This window comes from Mastacembelus armatus, chromosome 15 (genome assembly GCF_900324485.2).
Source record: "Mastacembelus armatus chromosome 15, fMasArm1.2, whole genome shotgun sequence".
Taxonomy (NCBI): Eukaryota; Metazoa; Chordata; class Actinopteri; order Synbranchiformes; family Mastacembelidae; genus Mastacembelus; species Mastacembelus armatus.
In genome coordinates, this window is record NC_046647.1 from 11,204,828 (window position 1) to 11,221,948 (window position 17,121).

At 42.5% G+C, this 17,121-nt stretch overlaps 3 protein-coding genes across 4 annotated transcripts in view; 1 reads left to right on the plus strand and 2 right to left on the minus strand.

Moving 5' to 3' along the window:
• Nucleotides 1-537, plus strand: part of slc35f3b (solute carrier family 35 member F3b) — a 37,767-nt gene extending 37,230 nt beyond the window's left edge. For both annotated transcript variants that reach the window (XM_026309683.1, XM_026309685.1), the window contains one exon: nucleotides 76-537. In XM_026309683.1, coding sequence (XP_026165468.1) covers nucleotides 76-317 — 242 coding nt within the window. In that variant the 3' untranslated portion in view covers nucleotides 318-537. The remainder of the gene's footprint in view (nucleotides 1-75) is intronic.
• Nucleotides 538-2,963: 2,426 nt separating this feature from the next.
• LOC113131996 (5-hydroxytryptamine receptor 1D) lies at nucleotides 2,964-5,413 on the minus strand. Its single transcript, XM_026309792.1, has 3 exons — nucleotides 5,248-5,413; nucleotides 4,413-4,573; nucleotides 2,964-4,305 (listed from the first exon to the last, which is right to left on the minus strand). Exons 1-3 carry the CDS (start codon nucleotides 5,411-5,413, stop codon nucleotides 2,989-2,991), a joined length of 1,644 nt encoding a protein of 547 aa, XP_026165577.1. The 3' UTR covers nucleotides 2,964-2,988.
• Nucleotides 5,414-5,660: 247 nt separating this feature from the next.
• tarbp1 (TAR (HIV-1) RNA binding protein 1) lies at nucleotides 5,661-17,089 on the minus strand. Its single transcript, XM_026309300.2, has 29 exons — nucleotides 16,067-17,089; nucleotides 15,892-15,989; nucleotides 15,733-15,802; nucleotides 15,310-15,467; nucleotides 15,152-15,204; nucleotides 14,941-15,038; nucleotides 14,721-14,856; nucleotides 14,540-14,636; nucleotides 14,150-14,239; nucleotides 13,912-14,047; nucleotides 13,538-13,804; nucleotides 12,786-12,883; nucleotides 12,525-12,683; nucleotides 12,229-12,440; nucleotides 11,854-12,088; nucleotides 11,542-11,730; nucleotides 11,226-11,425; nucleotides 11,080-11,151; nucleotides 10,847-10,967; nucleotides 10,374-10,484; nucleotides 10,147-10,296; nucleotides 9,985-10,071; nucleotides 9,686-9,891; nucleotides 9,520-9,601; nucleotides 9,252-9,423; nucleotides 8,980-9,165; nucleotides 8,216-8,340; nucleotides 7,562-7,698; nucleotides 5,661-6,398 (listed from the first exon to the last, which is right to left on the minus strand). The coding sequence occupies exons 1-29, from the start codon at nucleotides 17,004-17,006 to the stop codon at nucleotides 6,218-6,220; spliced, it is 4,866 nt and encodes a 1,621-aa protein (XP_026165085.2). The 5' UTR covers nucleotides 17,007-17,089; the 3' UTR covers nucleotides 5,661-6,217.
• Between the last annotated feature and the right edge of the window lie 32 nt (nucleotides 17,090-17,121).

Here is a 17,121-nt window from a genome sequence, read left to right on the forward strand (position 1 = left end):
AATTGTTAGTTAAATATATTTATGCAGTCCTTCATATATGTATATGTATACTAATGCATCTTCATAATTTTACAGTGGTGGACCTCTACACATGTGAAATTAACTTCAACACGGTGCGCCTCATTGCTGTGTTCATTATTTGCCTGGGGTTTCTCATGCTGCTGTTACCGGAGGACTGGGACCAGTGTATCATTCAGCTCAGCACCAAGCTGCGCAAACGTGATGAGCCAGCAGAGGGCAGCGGAGAGGCTGGTGCCACCACAGGGCTCAACTGGAGAGGCAGAAGCAGAACCTCCATGTCAACATTTGCACATTGACTTCAAGAAATATCACCTTGCCAAAAGAAATGGGGATGGAGATGCGTTAACTCTTCTTCAGCGCTGCTGTCGAGACATTTGACCTGCTCGGTGCTTTGCCCTCTCTTTCATCCAGGTCCTTGGGTGAAGAAAAATAGGATTTTGAACTGCCATGTTATCAGTAACATTTCAGCCGAGAGGGGAAGAGGCAGATTGTGTGTGGTTCATTTGGGGTCCATTCCACTCAGAAGTTATTTGAGTTGGTGCATGGATTCATATCAATTGTGATCCCTCTTACCCAAAAGATGATCAGGTTTAACTGATTTAGTCATGTATTCAGTTTTCTGTACCTCTTAATCATTCCATTGGTTCACTACGTCCTTGCGCCTGGGAAGACTTGCCAACTTGCCTGAAGTTTTTCAGTTCTGAGAAGAAGGGGACACTTTGAGCGTAACACCTTGTGGACTTGCTGGCTTTAACATGCACACATTCACACACCTTTAAGATCCAAAGAAGAATGCCTAAAAATGCTGAATGCCTGGAAACAAAAGGGAGGCCCAAAGCGGTGTCCCTCAGGTATAAACTTAATGACAAATATCTGCCTTTTGTGCACTGTACATAGCTGTGATTCACACCTTGGATGTCCTGGAGCTGTAGAACCCACTGGGCTCATCTGGTGTGAAGGGACCTGTCTGAACATCTGAGGATCAATCTGAGCTTTCACAACGCCTCTGTGGTCAACCTAAGAGAAGAGGTCAGACCCTGTGTGTGCTTTCCTTTGGCTAAAATGCCAATCTGCCAATGCTGACAGCCATTGCTCAGGCCCACAATTTAGACGAGACATCTTAAAACAAAACAAACAAAAAAAAAAATCTGCATTGCGTAAATCTGCAATACAAGAGATGGTTGAAATTTGCTTTCGGCCCATCAATAAAGCATTTTCCTCATATTGTGTGATATTTTTACCAACAAGGCATTGCATGTAATACATGCACTTACATGTATTCTCATTTAAATATAATTACATTTGTTTTATTTTGTTCCCACTGATTATTACATATCATTTAGAATTAATACTTCAGGTATCCCAATTATTGGATGGAATAAAAGCATTAACAGCTTATAAAAATACAGACAGGCTTCAAAACTTGGAACTACCCCTTTAATAACTTTATGAACATTAAGCATTGCGATTACTGAGCCTTTCTTTCAATTCCTATCACATTTCATGGTCTAATCTCAGATGCGCACAAACTAAACTAAGGGAAATTATCCATAAAATGGTTTTATTTTTGGAGGGAATGATGGACAGTAGATGAAAACTTGAAGACAGGTGTGTTGACTTGAGAATGGCTCGTAATTGTCCAGCTCTGCTCTTTGTCGAAGTCACACTGTATTCGCTTTAATTTATCACATCTCTGAGGCAAGTTAACAATCAAGATGAACCTGGGAGCAACTGAGGCATATGCCTTGTAAAATGACTGGTGGAAACTCTGCCTTGTTGTGAATGTATGAACATCACTCGACTACACACGCTCACTATATGCTGTTTTTTGTTTTTTTGTTTTTATTTACAGTGCGACCACAGACTGCTGCAGAGAGACTATCCTTATGTACTCATCGGATCAGTTGGGTTTTTTTGTTTTTGTTTTTGTTTTTTTGGAACATTGTGCTGGACCTTTGACATTTTTGTGATTGGTTGCTGATTAACTTTAAGGAACACTATCAGGACAAGCATGCACATACTGTTACAGCTGACAAGTCCACTTCACTGCCTTTTCTTTGTTTTGCAATAGCGTAACGTTAGCACTGTTTCCCATTGTCATTCTCTATGACAATAAATAATAATATTGTATTCCTCTGGAATTATTGCTAGACATACATGTAAACCTTTGTAAGGAATGATGATTTTTACACCGAGATACAACATATGATTATCACATTTGAGGAAGAAATATGTAGACGGCAAATAAACGGTGGGTTTACTAGATCTGCTGTTGGGTGTCTTTCAGTGTAATCACATGTACCATATATAAAAAAAAAAAAAAATCTTTTCAATATGTTTCCTTGTCCAGGTTTGTTTGATTCTTACTGTTGTATTGTGCTTTGCATTTACTGATCAGAGAAATAATATATCAGCTGGAACTTACATGATTAGTCTAACAACTGACTGATATAACAAGAATCTATTGCTATTTCAGCAATCTTTCAATTGTTTTACTCAGAATTTGTGCAGTATGTGCTGGTTTTCTCACTTAACTGATTGTAAACTGAATATTTTTTGTTTGTTGACTGTCAGACAGAAAAAAAAAACTGTATATGTCACTTTCAGATCTGAGTAGATGTGATGAACATTTTTAGATTTGTTTCTAACATTTTATAAAAAAAAAAAACTATCAGTTTATCTGGAAAATAGTTTTAGCCCTTTTTTCATAAATGTTGCATAAACTCATAAATTAATGTTGCAAGGAATCTGTGATACAATGAATGGACACTGTCAATTACCTGATTAATTAACAGGTAATTGACAGAAAATTCACTAATTCCAGCTTCAGCTCCATCATGAATATTTTTGCTGCTCTCGTCTATGATATTACACTAAATACATTATTACTTTATTGGTAAGACAAAAGAAGCATAAAATATATGCACTTTGGTTTTGGGTGACAAAAAAGCAGGCGAACATGTTGGACTAACAAACATCATGCTCCACTCTCACTGTTATCTGGTTATAGAAGAAAGTGGCTTGAGGCTCCTTGGTCAAAGCAGAGAAAGGTGCTCTGCTACCCTCCTGTGGCCGAGAGGGAACCTGCAGGCAGTCCACCCTACTGTCACCACCAGCGTCTCGCCACACGGAGGATGAGGAGGTATTTTGAGGGTGACACATTTTACATAGATGCTCTTTAGAGCTCTGTTTGTAGTCAGTGCTAACAGTGAATATGGAGGTGGAATACTTGGAGTCATCACAGGTTGAATTTTCAGAGCTTGAAGGCGGACAGGGGTGGGTGGTGCTCAGAGTGCAGGGAACGCTGCTTCTGCCATCTTCTCCCTCAGCCCTGACCTCCCCTCCCCTGCCCACCACACTCCCCATGCGTACTCTTATTTTTTGCCTCAGTCCCTGAAGAGCACCCTGAAAACGTTTGCTAAGCAGGGCGTAGAGTAGAGGATTGATGTCAGAGTTCAGCAACACCAGCCAGTATGAAAAGGTAACAGCAGACGGTGGGATGAGACTGGATTGGCCTGATATTGCAGTTTCTGTGGCCTGAACCAGGGCTACACCTATATAAGGTGTCCAGCAGAGGAAAAAGGCTGAAATGACCAGGAAGAGACGCACCACTCCATGGTGGTTATGGTGCTGCTGAGTGTTGTGAAGGGGCAGCTGGGAGGCATTCTGAGCCAGAAAGGAGAAAAAACGTCTGGATGTATGGTTGTTCTGCTCTGTAGAAGAATCAGGGAGAGTAGGGCTGATATAAATCCCCTGTTCTCTTCTAACCTCAGACACAAACTGTCCACTTACGTGATAGATCAGAGTAGAAGGGCTGTGGAGGCTCCCACACTGCTGCTGAGATGCATCACCAAGGCCAAAAGCAGAACTTGGATTTCTGCTACGCTGGACAGAGTCCTCCAGTGTATGAATCCTCCTGGCATGGCTGCGGGCCACCTTGACGATGTTGATGTAGCAGAAGAGGATGACCACTGCGGGTATGAGGTAGGAGAGGGCAGCCATGAAAGCCGTGTAGCTGGGACTGCTCGCCCAGTTGACTGCACAACTGTACATGGGAACCACATAGCTGACGGAGCTCCAGCCCAGCAGGGGAGGGCAGCTGGTGGCCAAAGCCTGCAGCCAGATCCACAAGACCACAGCACAGGTTCTCCACAGAGTGCAACGGGAGCTGTAGCGTAGGCAGTCTATGATGGAGTGGTAACGGTCCAGAGCAATAGCAGCTAGTGTCAGCACAGAAGCTGTGCAATACACAGAAGATGTGTATCCCACATACAAACAGAGGTCCTGTCACACAGGAGAGAGACAGAACATCATCACACTGGAGGAAAAAAACATGTTATGACAAACAAGAAGTGAGTTATGCGTTATGATCCCAGACAGAAGTTACATACAGCACAGTTCACCCATCCGCGGTTAATGATGGACAAAGCAACAAAAGGCATGACTCCGACGCCCACCAGGAGGTCACTGATGGCCAGGTTCATGATCAGCACTGAGGTCACAGAGTGGAAAGTCTTGGTTGCAGCCACAATAACAATGACAAGAATGTTACCTGCATAGAAATACACCAGCACCACACATGACACAAAAGTTAGATTGCCAGACTGGTACCATGTATCACATGCAAAAAAATGGTGCACAGTCTGAACTTTGAAACAAAGCAAAGAAAGAAGCATAAGAATCTCTGAGATACCAGGCTTCAGATGCAGTACTACAGGATGCTGAGCCAGTGGTAACTCATAGAGCAGTGCTTTATTTGTTCAAGTTGACATATGATTTCTGCTACCATCAAAATATAATAAAGGTATTTGGAATTTTGTTGGTGGTGCTCAGAGCATTAAAAAAATGTATTAATTTTTAAACATTCAACACGTCCTTCCAGAAACAGTGTTCCTATTGTTGATCAAACTTGAGAACATGAGAATTTCAGACTGTGACAACTTAAAACTTGTTTTTACTCTTGGATCAATATCTATATAGCCTTAGTAAATTATTAGAACTGACTAACCAAAACACAAGAAACATAGTGCCAAAAACAAGAAATTACAGCTAAAATGGAAAAATAGGGAAAATGTGCACAGCCATAAAAACTGAACGCATCATATGTGTGATTTTATAGAGGTGCTGGAAGAAGGAAAGGAAGAAAGGCATTATGTCTGCTATTAAAAGGTAAACATTAAAAAGTGCATTAAAAAGAAATAAACTATCAAGGAGTACAAGGCCTACCAGTCACAGCGCCCAAACACATCAGCACCATGAGGATCTCTAAGACCAGCTGGGTACGCCCAGACAGCACAAATCCTGCTACCCCAATGCTGCTTGTGTTGAATGCTGTTGCCGCTCCCTGGGAACGCAGCCCGGGCTCCACCAAGGAGCCATCCAGGTCACCCATGTCCCATTCAAAGCTGCTGTCCTCACATGATGAGTCACATGCAAGCTTGGCTTGCTAGGAAAAGAAATCAGTGTGATCAAATATACTCCATCTGCTCCCCATCTGGTTGTCTGGTCTCCAGGTGAACCAGCTCCTTTCTAAAGGAAGGGAGGAGGATGCATGAATACCTTCTGTACCTTGTTTAACCCTTTCAGTCCTTCCCTTGCTGATGCAGTCTCTTCCCACAATAAATAAAAACACATGTACATAAAAGAGATAAAAATGGCTTTACTTATAAATTATTATCAAAAAAAGGCAGTTTACAAGTTAAAATCAAAAAGTGCAATAACAAAACAGAATTATACCTATTATTAAAATCAGCATTTAGATATTATGTAGAATAGTTTGCTGGACATGGACATTATAGTCCAATCCTGGAACAAACTAATTGGTCAGATAAACAAGACCCTTCCTTATCAAAGGAGAAAATATTCATTCATGCTGCTGTTGTGCCGACACAGAAATTGCCTCCATTAATATAACAGCATGCCCAGTGGAATATTTAGATGTAATAACCAGAACTGATCTCTATTCATGCCTCTCATTAAGGCACATGAACAACACTGCTGACGACATTAGAACGTAACAGGATCGAGTCCTCTCTAGACAGAATATGAACAACCTGATGGTGTTCACGTTACCTATTCCTGTTGACATTTTCATTTAAAGTCTCCTAAGATGATTTTCACATCAGAGATGAGCATGTAAGGTCAACATCCGGAGGCCAGAGGTCATGCCCACAGAGCTGCACCGCTGGTTTCTTCTTCAGCTGTGTTTTGACTTGACGTCAGCTGAGTCTGAGGTGAGATGTTGCCTTGTATATTCCCAGATTAGCAGGGCAGCGCTCACATGAACGTTGAGGGACCGGATGACCCCTTGTTGAGGAATCTCCACACACACATCCAACATTTGGAGCAAGTTGGCAGGAATACCTTCCCGCTCGTTGCTATAAGAAGGGGAGGAGGAAGAAAAGCTGACTGAATGGGACAAAGTAACAGGAAAATGTAATGTCAAGTACAAATCAATGTCAACACTGAAAGCTTAGTTTCTTTAGATGGCTGCCCAATGTCATATAGGGTATGACATCATTATGACTGAAGTACTGTAGTGCAATCAAGATTTTCCAGTTGATTAGATTTGAGAGTCCTTACCATGAACAGCCAAGTTAGTCCTTTATTCTCTCAAGTCCTTCCAATTAGGAACAATAAGCTTTTTATATAAATGACTCATGAACACAAGTCCAAGAGCAATTCAAACAGTTATGATCTGAGTGTACTGATTTCCAACACAGACCAAACAAAGCAAACATGAAAAAGTAGTGAATTTGGCATTCAGTGAGTGTACAGAGAGTACCCCATAGTAAGAAAGTGTGATCTGATGAGCTGCGTTTATCTTGAGTGCAACTGGGTGAGATACTAGCAACCTGATGAGAGATTAGAGCCAGACAATGCTGTGTTGGGGAGTGCACAGCTGTGAAAGCACTCAAGATTCAGCTCACACACAGGGTGTTTAAGCTAACGGAAGGGCTCCCACCTTTGTGCCTGAACAGGGAAAACCACAACCGAACACAGATTTAATAAATATGAATCTCTCCCTCTCTGGCAGGTCAGACTGTAGTACATATTTAGTGAGGAGTGAATCATACAAATACTGCTGGAAACTGCACAACCTTGTAATTCCAGTTCTGTTCATTCACGAGTAGGTAGAAATGGTTGAATAAAATAAAGTGTAACACCACACAGAAGCAGCACAAACCGCACTGGGTGAAGATCACGTTTACTATTGCAGCCATCGTGTTGCTTGTATAATTTATTTCCTGGGTGCTCGTCCTCAGGGAGGGCCAATTACAGCCTAGCATGCCCCGACAGGTACAGGAGAGAGACGCATGTCCTCTGGGGAAACACACTAAACCAGTGAGGTAAGATTAAATAGCTTCGTCAGCTCACACCTTTATCTATTCAAGCATCACAAGGGCATGGGAAGACAGATGCTTGTATTCATTTATGCACAACTTGTGTGTAGCTGACTGCAATGATGGAAAATAAAACGTGACTTGGAGCCTTCTTTGCAGTTTTACTAAGTAAAAGACATTATTTAATGCTGTCATACCCCAGAAGTAACAGTGTCTTTTCAGGGAACTGGTAGTCCTGGAGACTCTGACTGTTGGCTGTCTGCTCCACTCCAATAATACAGTACCCTTCACTCTTCTTAACCTGTAGGAAGTCAGTGAGCTCCACTGGTTTCACCTGAGGGGAGACATGTAGTTTGACTTTAGAGATGATGCAAATAAGCTGTTCATTTCAAACAATAATTCGAGCAAGGTGAGACAATACAGTCAAACATATAAAACGGAGGACAGTAATCTCAACATGTCTGCTAAACCTTTTAAACCCTTTCCACACACATGAAACAGGATTATTATGGTGCTTTTCTGTTGTAACTGCATTTCTTCATGCACAATGGGGGGAAAAAGATGTTTTTAACCACAACATCATGTAGAAAATTACATATTTAAAGAGACGGTGACAGATCTCTTGACATTTTTCTTGTTTACAGCAGAATAGAAAGCTATTTGGAGAGCTATAGGACTTGCTATATTTGCTTTGGCATCCAGCTGTTCTGGATACGGTTTGCTCTTTTGCTAATCTCATCTAAGACACTGAGCTAACCAGGTCAAATCGCACATTTGTCAGGCCATGACCCTAGTGGGAGAAACCGTTTTAAAGACTGCAATTAAGTGTGAGATTGTTTTATGCGATGTACCTCTATCAGAGGAAGCCATAACTCAGATGAGACGCTCAGGGACTGAAAATGTTTGTCACTGATGTGGCGGAGGCTATCCAGAACCAGAGCACTGGCTCCAAATATCTCACATGTCCTGCACAGGCCTAGAACAACAAATGAGGATAAAGCCAAAAAGTTTCTAAATGTGAAATGTCAATTCTCATTAGTTCCCCAAATCCTCCATACAAAGATTGAGTGATTTTATAGGTTTCAGAGCTTCAAATGATTGCTCTAGTCCTAAGACACTGGTGGCAGTGATGACAGAATAAAATGGCTGGGCACAGACATATAAAAAGCTACACCTTTAATGGCTACTGACTTTACTCAAGTAAAACATTTACAGAACTGCCAAGCTAATGTCCTTGCTCACGTCATCCAGTATAAATATTGGTTTTGAAAATGGGTCTTTTCCTCTATAAACAAATTCTGATTGATTCAGGTGCTTATCATCTGATGTAACAGCACTGGGGTAGACTTGCAGAGAACATAAAACAGAAATGTCTATGAGGAAAGCTGGACATTCCCTGTCTAAACTCTGATAAGGCTGCTCAGGTGGTTGGGTTTAGTGGCAGCTGTGTTTGACCTCTTTGCCCAGCTCATCACTGTACAACCAAACAGAAGCCATCATTGTTAGCTTTTCACAATGTTACACAAAGGCTAAGTTGTTGATATTAAAGTATTATTTTCTAAAAAAGAAGCATGATAAAATGTGAATTCATGAAATTTGAAATGCAGCTCTTGACCTCCTAAATTGGTGGGCTTGTCAATAAGTGAGGCTACCACCAGCAGAGCACCGTGCAGTTTGCCCACTCGAGCAGCCCTCTGTGGTGGAACCAGCTGGAGTTCTGGCTCCTGATCTCGGATCCCCAACCTCCAGGGAGTGATCTTCTTCTGCACCTCGGCCCAGCGCTCCTCCTTATCCAGATCACCTGGGGGATATAACAACAAGACAATTCAGTAAAAGATGACGTGTCATATCAAATATTTCTACTGTTTTTGATCGGACCTACTGTACCTTTGTCTTGCTGGATCCAGTCTCCAGGCTGAAGTTGGCTCAGGTGAAGAGCAGGATTTCTTAAAGGAAGAGATGGACTTACAGAGAAACACCACAGTTTCTCAAACTTCCAGGGGAGAATCCACTCATCGTCAGCCAACTCCGACAGACTGGGAAAAGTATAGAATATGGTCTAAGGGAGCAGAAAAAAAATAAGAAAAGAATAAATGTTGTGTTATCAGAATAGCTGATTATTTAGCACAATTTGCTTGGTGAGCAAAACACACACCTCAACACTGTAATCCCCGATAGGGTGAAAATCACCAAAGAAGAAGTGCTCCTGAATCCTCATCCAGTTTTTATTAGCATTTCTAGATGGTGAAACAGGAAAAAAAAAGATACATAAGCATACTGGGAAAAGCTTTTACCAAGTGTTGGATGTGGTATGTGCTCACCCAGTGCTTTGCATGGCCTCTGCCTGGTTCAAACAGGCCTTGATCACAGTGGATAACCCTCCCAAACCATCAGGTTCTTCCTCTGCCTGGACTTCAGCCAAGCTCCACACTTTTTTCAGGGCCAGTAAGGCATACAGGCGGACGCTGAAGTTATGGTTAAAACACCACTGCAGGATGATGTCCAGTGCTTTACGCAACTGTGCTGTCTTAAAATCAGAGAGGAACAGATGTGGATACTGGGAGAGTGATTTAAGAAAAATGATGTTCAATGGAGAAAAAAAAAAAATCCATAGCTCTACCTTATTTTTAAGATTAGGAATTATGACACTGAAATGCACCAGGACTGACAGGAAGGTGCAGATGCTTGTCTTGGTTCTTTCATGATCCTGTAAAGAAAACAGAGAAATGGGTCAGTAATTTAACAGTTTTCAGATAGATGAGTGTCCAGAGCGAGAGCTCACCATGTTGAAGCAGGCCCAAAAACTGTCCATGTGTTGCGGATGGTGAACGAGAATCAGAATCATTGTCCACTCGATCAAGTACTTGACTGAGGCCTGGTTACTACAGAATCCAGCTTCAAACACATGGTTCAGCAAAGTGGCAACAAACTCCTAAACATATAAATAAACACACACAGTTACTTTCTAAGTGGTTATTTCTTACAATAGTGGGACTGTAATTATCTTACCTCTCTGAGCTTGGGCAGCAACAGCAGCAGTGTTTGCCATACTCGGTTTTTAACACGATGTTGCAGGGAGTTACTATAGTAACGCACTTTTGACTTTGATATGTCATTATCCTAGAGGGACAGAGTGGAAGATAATGGAAAATGGTGTTAAACCTTCTTAAATTAGCTGCAAATGATGCTTATCTTAATGAAAAAAAAAAAAAAACAAACACATTATGTGCTAAGGGCAATTCAAAATATTACATAGTAAAACAAGTTTTTATTGTCCTACACAAAGCAAAAACAGGATGATTCATTTCAAAGGGGAACCTTTCTCATCTTTGTCTTGTGATATGAAATATCATGTATATTTGTTTGTACACATTGGACACAGATCTTTAAAATCTAAGATATTTCAATATTAGAAACAAATATTCTGATTAATATACAATCATTCAACTGTATAAACCAGCCCAAACTAATACATATCCTACCTTTTCCAACAAAGACATCACCAGCTCCTCTATCAGTCTTACATGCTGTAAATTATTGGAATCCAGGCGGCTGAGGAAAGCCAGTACACATGCACGGGGAAACTGATCGTCCCTGTCATCACTGGAAAATAAAAGCAGTAGTGAAAACATCTGCACAGCAAGAGAGACATCTAGTGGCAGTTCTTCCTTTACAGCCATGAAGGAGAGTGCTCTTATAAATGACCACAGCTCACCTTGTAACTACGATGTTAGCTGCACATTCTTCACCGAGTTGCTCCACATATGTTTGGACATCCTGGATGAGCCTTTAAAAGAGCCGAAACAGTTCAACTAGCTCTAAGAAACAACTATGTAAATTTGAAAACCACTGTATCTTTACCGTTGGTCTCTTCTGAACACTGGTCCATAGACACAACCCTCAGCAAGTATGTTGACATGACTGAAAACACTACAAAACGTGTTGTCAAGCTGGGCACTGCCGCCTTGCTCACTGGGTAGCCATGTCTGACAGCAGTGTTCAAGCAGCACACCTAACACTCCACTTTTTGACTGGGACAGCTCCATCAGCTCAGTGGCAATCTGAAAACACATGCAGGTATACTACATATAAACGTGTATGTATTACAGTAAATGTATTTTAAGTAGAAATCTCCATACTCCTTCCATTCTTTGACAAGCAGGCTGGTTTTAATCACCTGTTTCAAAGTGGCCTTAAGTGTCAGAGCCTGAGTGTGTGACAGCTCCAGAAGTTTATGGTGGAAGGCCACGGAGATGAAGCCTTTCAGGGCCAGCCAGAAGTCATGGGCGTTAGTGCTCAGTCCCTGCACCAGCTCCCAACTCAGAGTCACAGCCTCCACACAGAGTGGCTCTTCATCGCATAGTACCTGGGATTGAAACATCACCAAAGGTATTACTTTCATTTTTGTAAGAAATACTTTAAATTCGACATATATAAGGAAATCCTCATTTCAATTGCTTAGACTTTACCCAGATTGGCTGAGACTCACTTGTGGCAATGCTGTCTCCATAAATGCGAGCACAGGTAGCACCAGGTCACTGGGCAGTAGAGCCAGGGCCTCCACACTGCAGCTCAGAGCAGCCTTGAGAGTTGCTGGTGCTCTGGAAACCTCAGCAATTCCAACAGCCTTAATCAGGAAGCTCAAACAAATCCACTGGTCCCGCAAAAAGTTGGCAGAAATACGTCCCCAGTCCTGCAGCAGTCGACCCTGCTCTCCTAGATCACTACCCAAAGGAGGAAACAGCTTAGCCCTAACTATGCCTGGTGCTTTAAGACAGTAAATTTAAATTTTCCAGGTCTTGAAAATTGACGCATCTTATGACATACGATTTTGTAATAACTATAATAAAAGACTTCCACTCACCTAGAGGAGTCTGTCTGTGGTTTCAGCAGGCGTATATTTAAGTTTCCCCGAGATGATTGACTTTGACAACTGTAGAAGTACTCATTCACTGCTTTTATACCAGAAATCATCTCTGATCCCTCACCAATCACTTCCTCCTCCACAAGACCACAAACCATGGCCAGGGATGCCATAGCCACCGCTCTGGCCATCTGGTTTGCTACAGAGGGAATCTGGAAATGGAAACTCAATTAGTTTTAAATAATCAGACACTTGTGTCTGTCTGATAACAGGATCTTGAATATTTTGCTTTGTACCTGTTTGCTTGGTTCTTTAAGGATCTTGAGGCTGTGCTTGATGAGTTTAGGGAAATCATTCTGCTGAATTTTATTATAGTACTGTGGAGCAGATCTGTACAAGACAACCAACTGCTTCAGGACACTTAAATATAGCTCCGCCCGCTCCACATCAAACAGCTGTATACAAAACAAATAAACAAAAGCACATGTGCGTGTCAGAGCCAGTCACTAGAGACGTCTCTGCTAACTGGATGGTGAATTGCTTGATTTGCTGTTTACCTCTTGTAGCTCCCCGCACAGCCGCCTTAAGATAAACTCCTGGATTGGATCTACAACTTTAAAAATGAGCTTCTCCATGGCAACCATCACACAGTCTCCTGAGAAAAGCCAAATGAGAAGAGTTCAATCCCGCACACCCCAGAGCCGCTTAATATATGAACTATGGCAGATCTTCTGGCTAATTCTGCTAAATCCAGTGAGTGAGTTATTAAATGTATGGATAGAAGGATTAACGTTACAGAGAACTCCATTAGCATTAAGAGCAAATCTCAGTTAGAGATGCAAGAAATCCCCAAATTCCGGAAACGTTGCTCCTGAGCTGATTTGTAAAGTGTCAGAAAGCACACAGAAACTTTCCGTGAGAGGATAATGTATCAGTTACACTGTGAAATACTGCAAGCATTAAAACACTGGCAGGAGGGTGATATTTACAATGAAAGGCTGATATTTTTCCAATAATGTTATTCAGTTCAAATTTAGTTTGGAAGTGAGATATCTTCTTATGTTCATTGCACACACTCATCTACTGTACATTCTGCTCATTTAAGAGAATAGCCCCAGTCTTGTTAATCATCCTCGACACACACAGATCACCTTTACATGTAATTTCAAAACTTTAGCAGACAAAAAGAACATCTTGCTAAAAAAATATTCACTAATATGACTTCAGAGTTACAACAGAGTAATATATTTGATAGAACAACTACACACGGCTAATAGTCAAAGAATGAATGATTTTTGTCATTACAGACCTTGCTCCTGTCCAACACGCTGACAACTTATTATTCCTCCAAACTGGAACAATTGGAGCACAAGCTGCAGGCTCTTGTCACTCTTACGCTGAGGCAAGTAGATATTGGTGCTGAGTCTGCCCAGCGTTTCCAGAAGTGGAGACAGTAATGATGCCAGAGTGTCACCAATCTCTGTGCCTGGTCGACCCTTTTCCATATCCACACACAGCAGAACAGCTCTGGCCAACTTCTCAGCCTCCCTAGGATCAGGTATCCTCTCAGTCTGCCCTGGGGAGCAAGAAAACTGACTCTAAAGCATTATCATATTATAGACACAACTGTGTCTATGAATTGAATTATTTACTCTATTTACAGTCAAACAGCTTCAGACTTACCTGTGCTAGCTGGGACCCGGAAATAGGTATGTATCTCACTATGAACATAACTTCTTACAGTTTCTTTCTTTGTGGAATCTCCATCCGTAATCTTGGGCTTGAACCTGCCTTCACAGTCTGACAGCCAGGAACACAACTGCAGTGGCATCACAAACGTACAGGACAATAGTCAATCCTACTACCTCTAATGTTTTAGATCAAGTGTTCACTCATACTGTATGTATCTGATATACTGTACCTGGATCCAAATTTGTGTCCCTCTACACAGCGACTCATCTGCACGGAAATGCATCAGGAAACTAAAAACATCATCTAGGGTCACTGCATTCTGGAAAACAATGAACATCAATGTTGCAGCTCCTTATCTTAAAAACTGTGTATTAACAAGGGTTTGTCAAAATAAAATGTTACCTGTTAAACAGGTGGGTTTACTCTGTTCCACAGAAAACCTTTATGGTCAATATGATGATATTAAACAGTCTTGCTGGTAATGTTACATTAGCAAATTACATTACCTGTCACATTAGCCTGTTTGTTAAATCAGCTTCTCCACTGACTTTCCAAATCAGATCAACATCAATTGATCACAAATGCTGACAGTAGTTTAAGTATAACATTTGTGTCTTACTACTTCTGTGAGACAGAGGGCGCAATTCAGGAGGAAGCACTGGGCAGCTCCTCTCAGCAGGACTTGATGAGTGATCATGGTGCAACGCAGAACCTCCCTGTAAAACACCACAGAAAAACTGAGCATTCACAACACGAATAAACAACTATGACACAACCCAACTGTAAATAAGATTAGGTACCTTAAAGCAGCGAGACCCTCGCTCCTCAGCAGTGGAGCAGGAGAAAGTTTGGATAGAGCCTGGGAGAGAAACATGAGGGGGACTGCACACCAGTGCTTAGAGCCCAGCTGCTGAATGAGCTGCAGCAACACAGAACCTACAGAGCAAACACAACAGTCAGACACAGACAGGCACTTCAGCTGGGAAACATGCATTCTCTGTGGCTTCTGTTTTCCTGTACCTCTGTGCTCTGATGGCAGGCTACTGAAGAAGGTGGCCAGGAAGACTTGTAGCTTAGCTCCCAGCTCAGGAGACTCTCCTACACTCTGACCAACTGACCTACACATAAACAGAAGCTGCAGTATTCAAGTCTGGGGCAAAAACACTTTAGAACATAGAAATTCCTGCAATATTTTATTTGTTTGTATATTATATTGATTTGTATAACTCACCGGTGGAAAAGTGATGTTTCAGATAGAACGTCCATAAAAGGGCCAACAATAAACTGAGGAGCGAATCAAAAGAAGAGGAAACTTCACTGCACAACTGTAACCTTCTTTGATTTCAGTGAAATTGAATGAATGTGTATAAATTGCCTCTGGGCCTATACCTGAGAAAAGGCCAAAGCAAAGACTGGCTGCTGGAGGACCTGCAGCTCGAGCAGATGGCACACTCCTTCTCTCATTAAGGATTTATTCTCGCTGTGGAACATGCGCTGGTACACACACAGCAGCCAGGAGGGGTGGAAGAGGCCTTGACCTGACAGACCTGTAATTCCATGAAAATAAAAATTTATCAATTTAAAAAAAAAAAAAAAAAACTTTCTATATTGTTGTATTTAACTAAAATATTTTCTTGGTGGTAAAAATACAATTAAAAATGTGAAATGGTCAATAGTTGATAAGTTCAGTCCTTTTCCTTCATGAAGAACTACAGAGGAGCTACCATACAGCTTTAACTAGTCTGCACAAAAATCAAACACTAATCTGCTAAGAAGAGGTACAGAAGAACTGAAGACTAATATTCACTTTACCTTCACTATCATTCACTGTTGTCTGGATCAACGTGCCTATTCTGTTTAAAACTGGCCGGACAACATGAATCTGCAGGAGACAAAAAACAGGAAAAAAAGCACACTAGTACAAAGCAGATGCCCTCTGCTAAATTGACTGTGGCACAACCAGGGATCTACCTGGTTTTCCTCCAGGGTCTCCATCACCAGCACATAATCTTCCCAAAACTCTCTAATCAACTTGCTCCTGTTCGGGTCCCACTTGAATAAGGTCTCACCTGCAAAAAGTAAAGTAAGTAACAACCTGCAGGAACCCAGCAAACTCACAGTTAGTGGAGTCAATCTGAGCATTTACCTTCCCCTGATGAACAGGGACAGTCCAGCCCCTCCTCCTCTGACAGGGCCACACACCTCTTCAACAGGTACAACGCCCTTTTGCGTGACACCGCGTCTCTGTGCGTCAACCCATCCTGAACCATCCTCCAGAACTGGACGGACAGGCGAGGGTCGGGCTCACAGGAGGAGGAAGAGGAAGAGGAGTGGATGCTTTGAGATTTGAGCAGGTGGTCTGACAGGGCGGCCAAACACAGCAAAGCCCGCTCTGTAACCACAGGCGTGCAGTCGATGGAGTGCCAGCCGCACAGGTCATCCAGGATCAGTCTGAGGATGTTGTTCAGCCTCGCACCGCTGCAGCACTTCAGCAGAGTCGAAAGAAGCCTGACTGTGATTTTGGAAACCAGGACATCGGGGAGTGTTTTCACGCACGACAAAGCAGAGGACAGGGTGGTGAGTGTGAGCCGCTCGTCCGCTGACAGAGACGGAATCACAGCAGCCATGACTTCACTTGCAACCTCCACACTGAGTCTCCTGGGGCCGGGTAGCTCCTCATCCGACAGTCCCAGAGATGGCAGGACGGAAAGAGCCACCCGTCCCGGTACAGCCTCATCACACAACGGGACGCAGACCCTCACAAGCCTGCAGGCGGCGTCTGTAACAGCAGCACTGTCCCTGCACCGCAGTCCTTCACCCGTGTCTCCTGGTGCCCTAGAGAAGAGAGGCAGGCACTGCGTCAAAATAACCGACTCGATTTGTTCTCGAATGCGTCTTTTTGTCGCAGCTGTAAACAGAACCGAGTCCGGGTCAGCTAAATGTGGTCCGAGTCCTTCAATGAAAGCCGTCAGCGCCTCGACCCGCTCCCTCTCCGGCCACGACTCACTCGGCCAGGACAGAGTCTGAAACACACGGTCACAGTCAGGAGAGCCGGACAAGAACGCGTTTATTAAAACGGAACACATTATAGACACTGAGGTTCCCCCAGGAACAAGTTCAAGTTTCTCCACAACCAGCTGCCCCGAGCAACACGTTTTTCCAAATGAGATGTAAACTTCCGTAAACGTAAGCTGAAACTCT

Excerpts from the sequence above, each read along its gene's own strand:
- tarbp1 (XM_026309300.2), bottom strand. The coding sequence starts at position 17,006 with ATGTGTTCCGTTTTAATAAACGCGTTCTTGTCCGGCTCTCCTGACTGT. Across the intron at positions 13,805-13,911 it reads CCGGGTCCCAGCTAGCACAG|GGCAGACTGAGAGGATACCT; the intron begins GTAAGTCTGAAG and ends CTTGCTCCCCAG. Across the intron at positions 10,297-10,373 it reads TGCTGCCCAAGCTCAGAGAG|GAGTTTGTTGCCACTTTGCT; the intron begins GTAAGATAATTA and ends TTATATGTTTAG.
- LOC113131996 (XM_026309792.1), bottom strand. The coding sequence starts at position 5,413 with ATGGGTGACCTGGATGGCTCCTTGGTGGAGCCCGGGCTGCGTTCCCAG. Across the intron at positions 4,574-5,247 it reads GTGTTTGGGCGCTGTGACTG|GTAACATTCTTGTCATTGTT; the intron begins GTAGGCCTTGTA and ends ATTTCTATGCAG. Across the intron at positions 4,306-4,412 it reads GCGGATGGGTGAACTGTGCT|GACCTCTGTTTGTATGTGGG; the intron begins GTATGTAACTTC and ends CCTGTGTGACAG.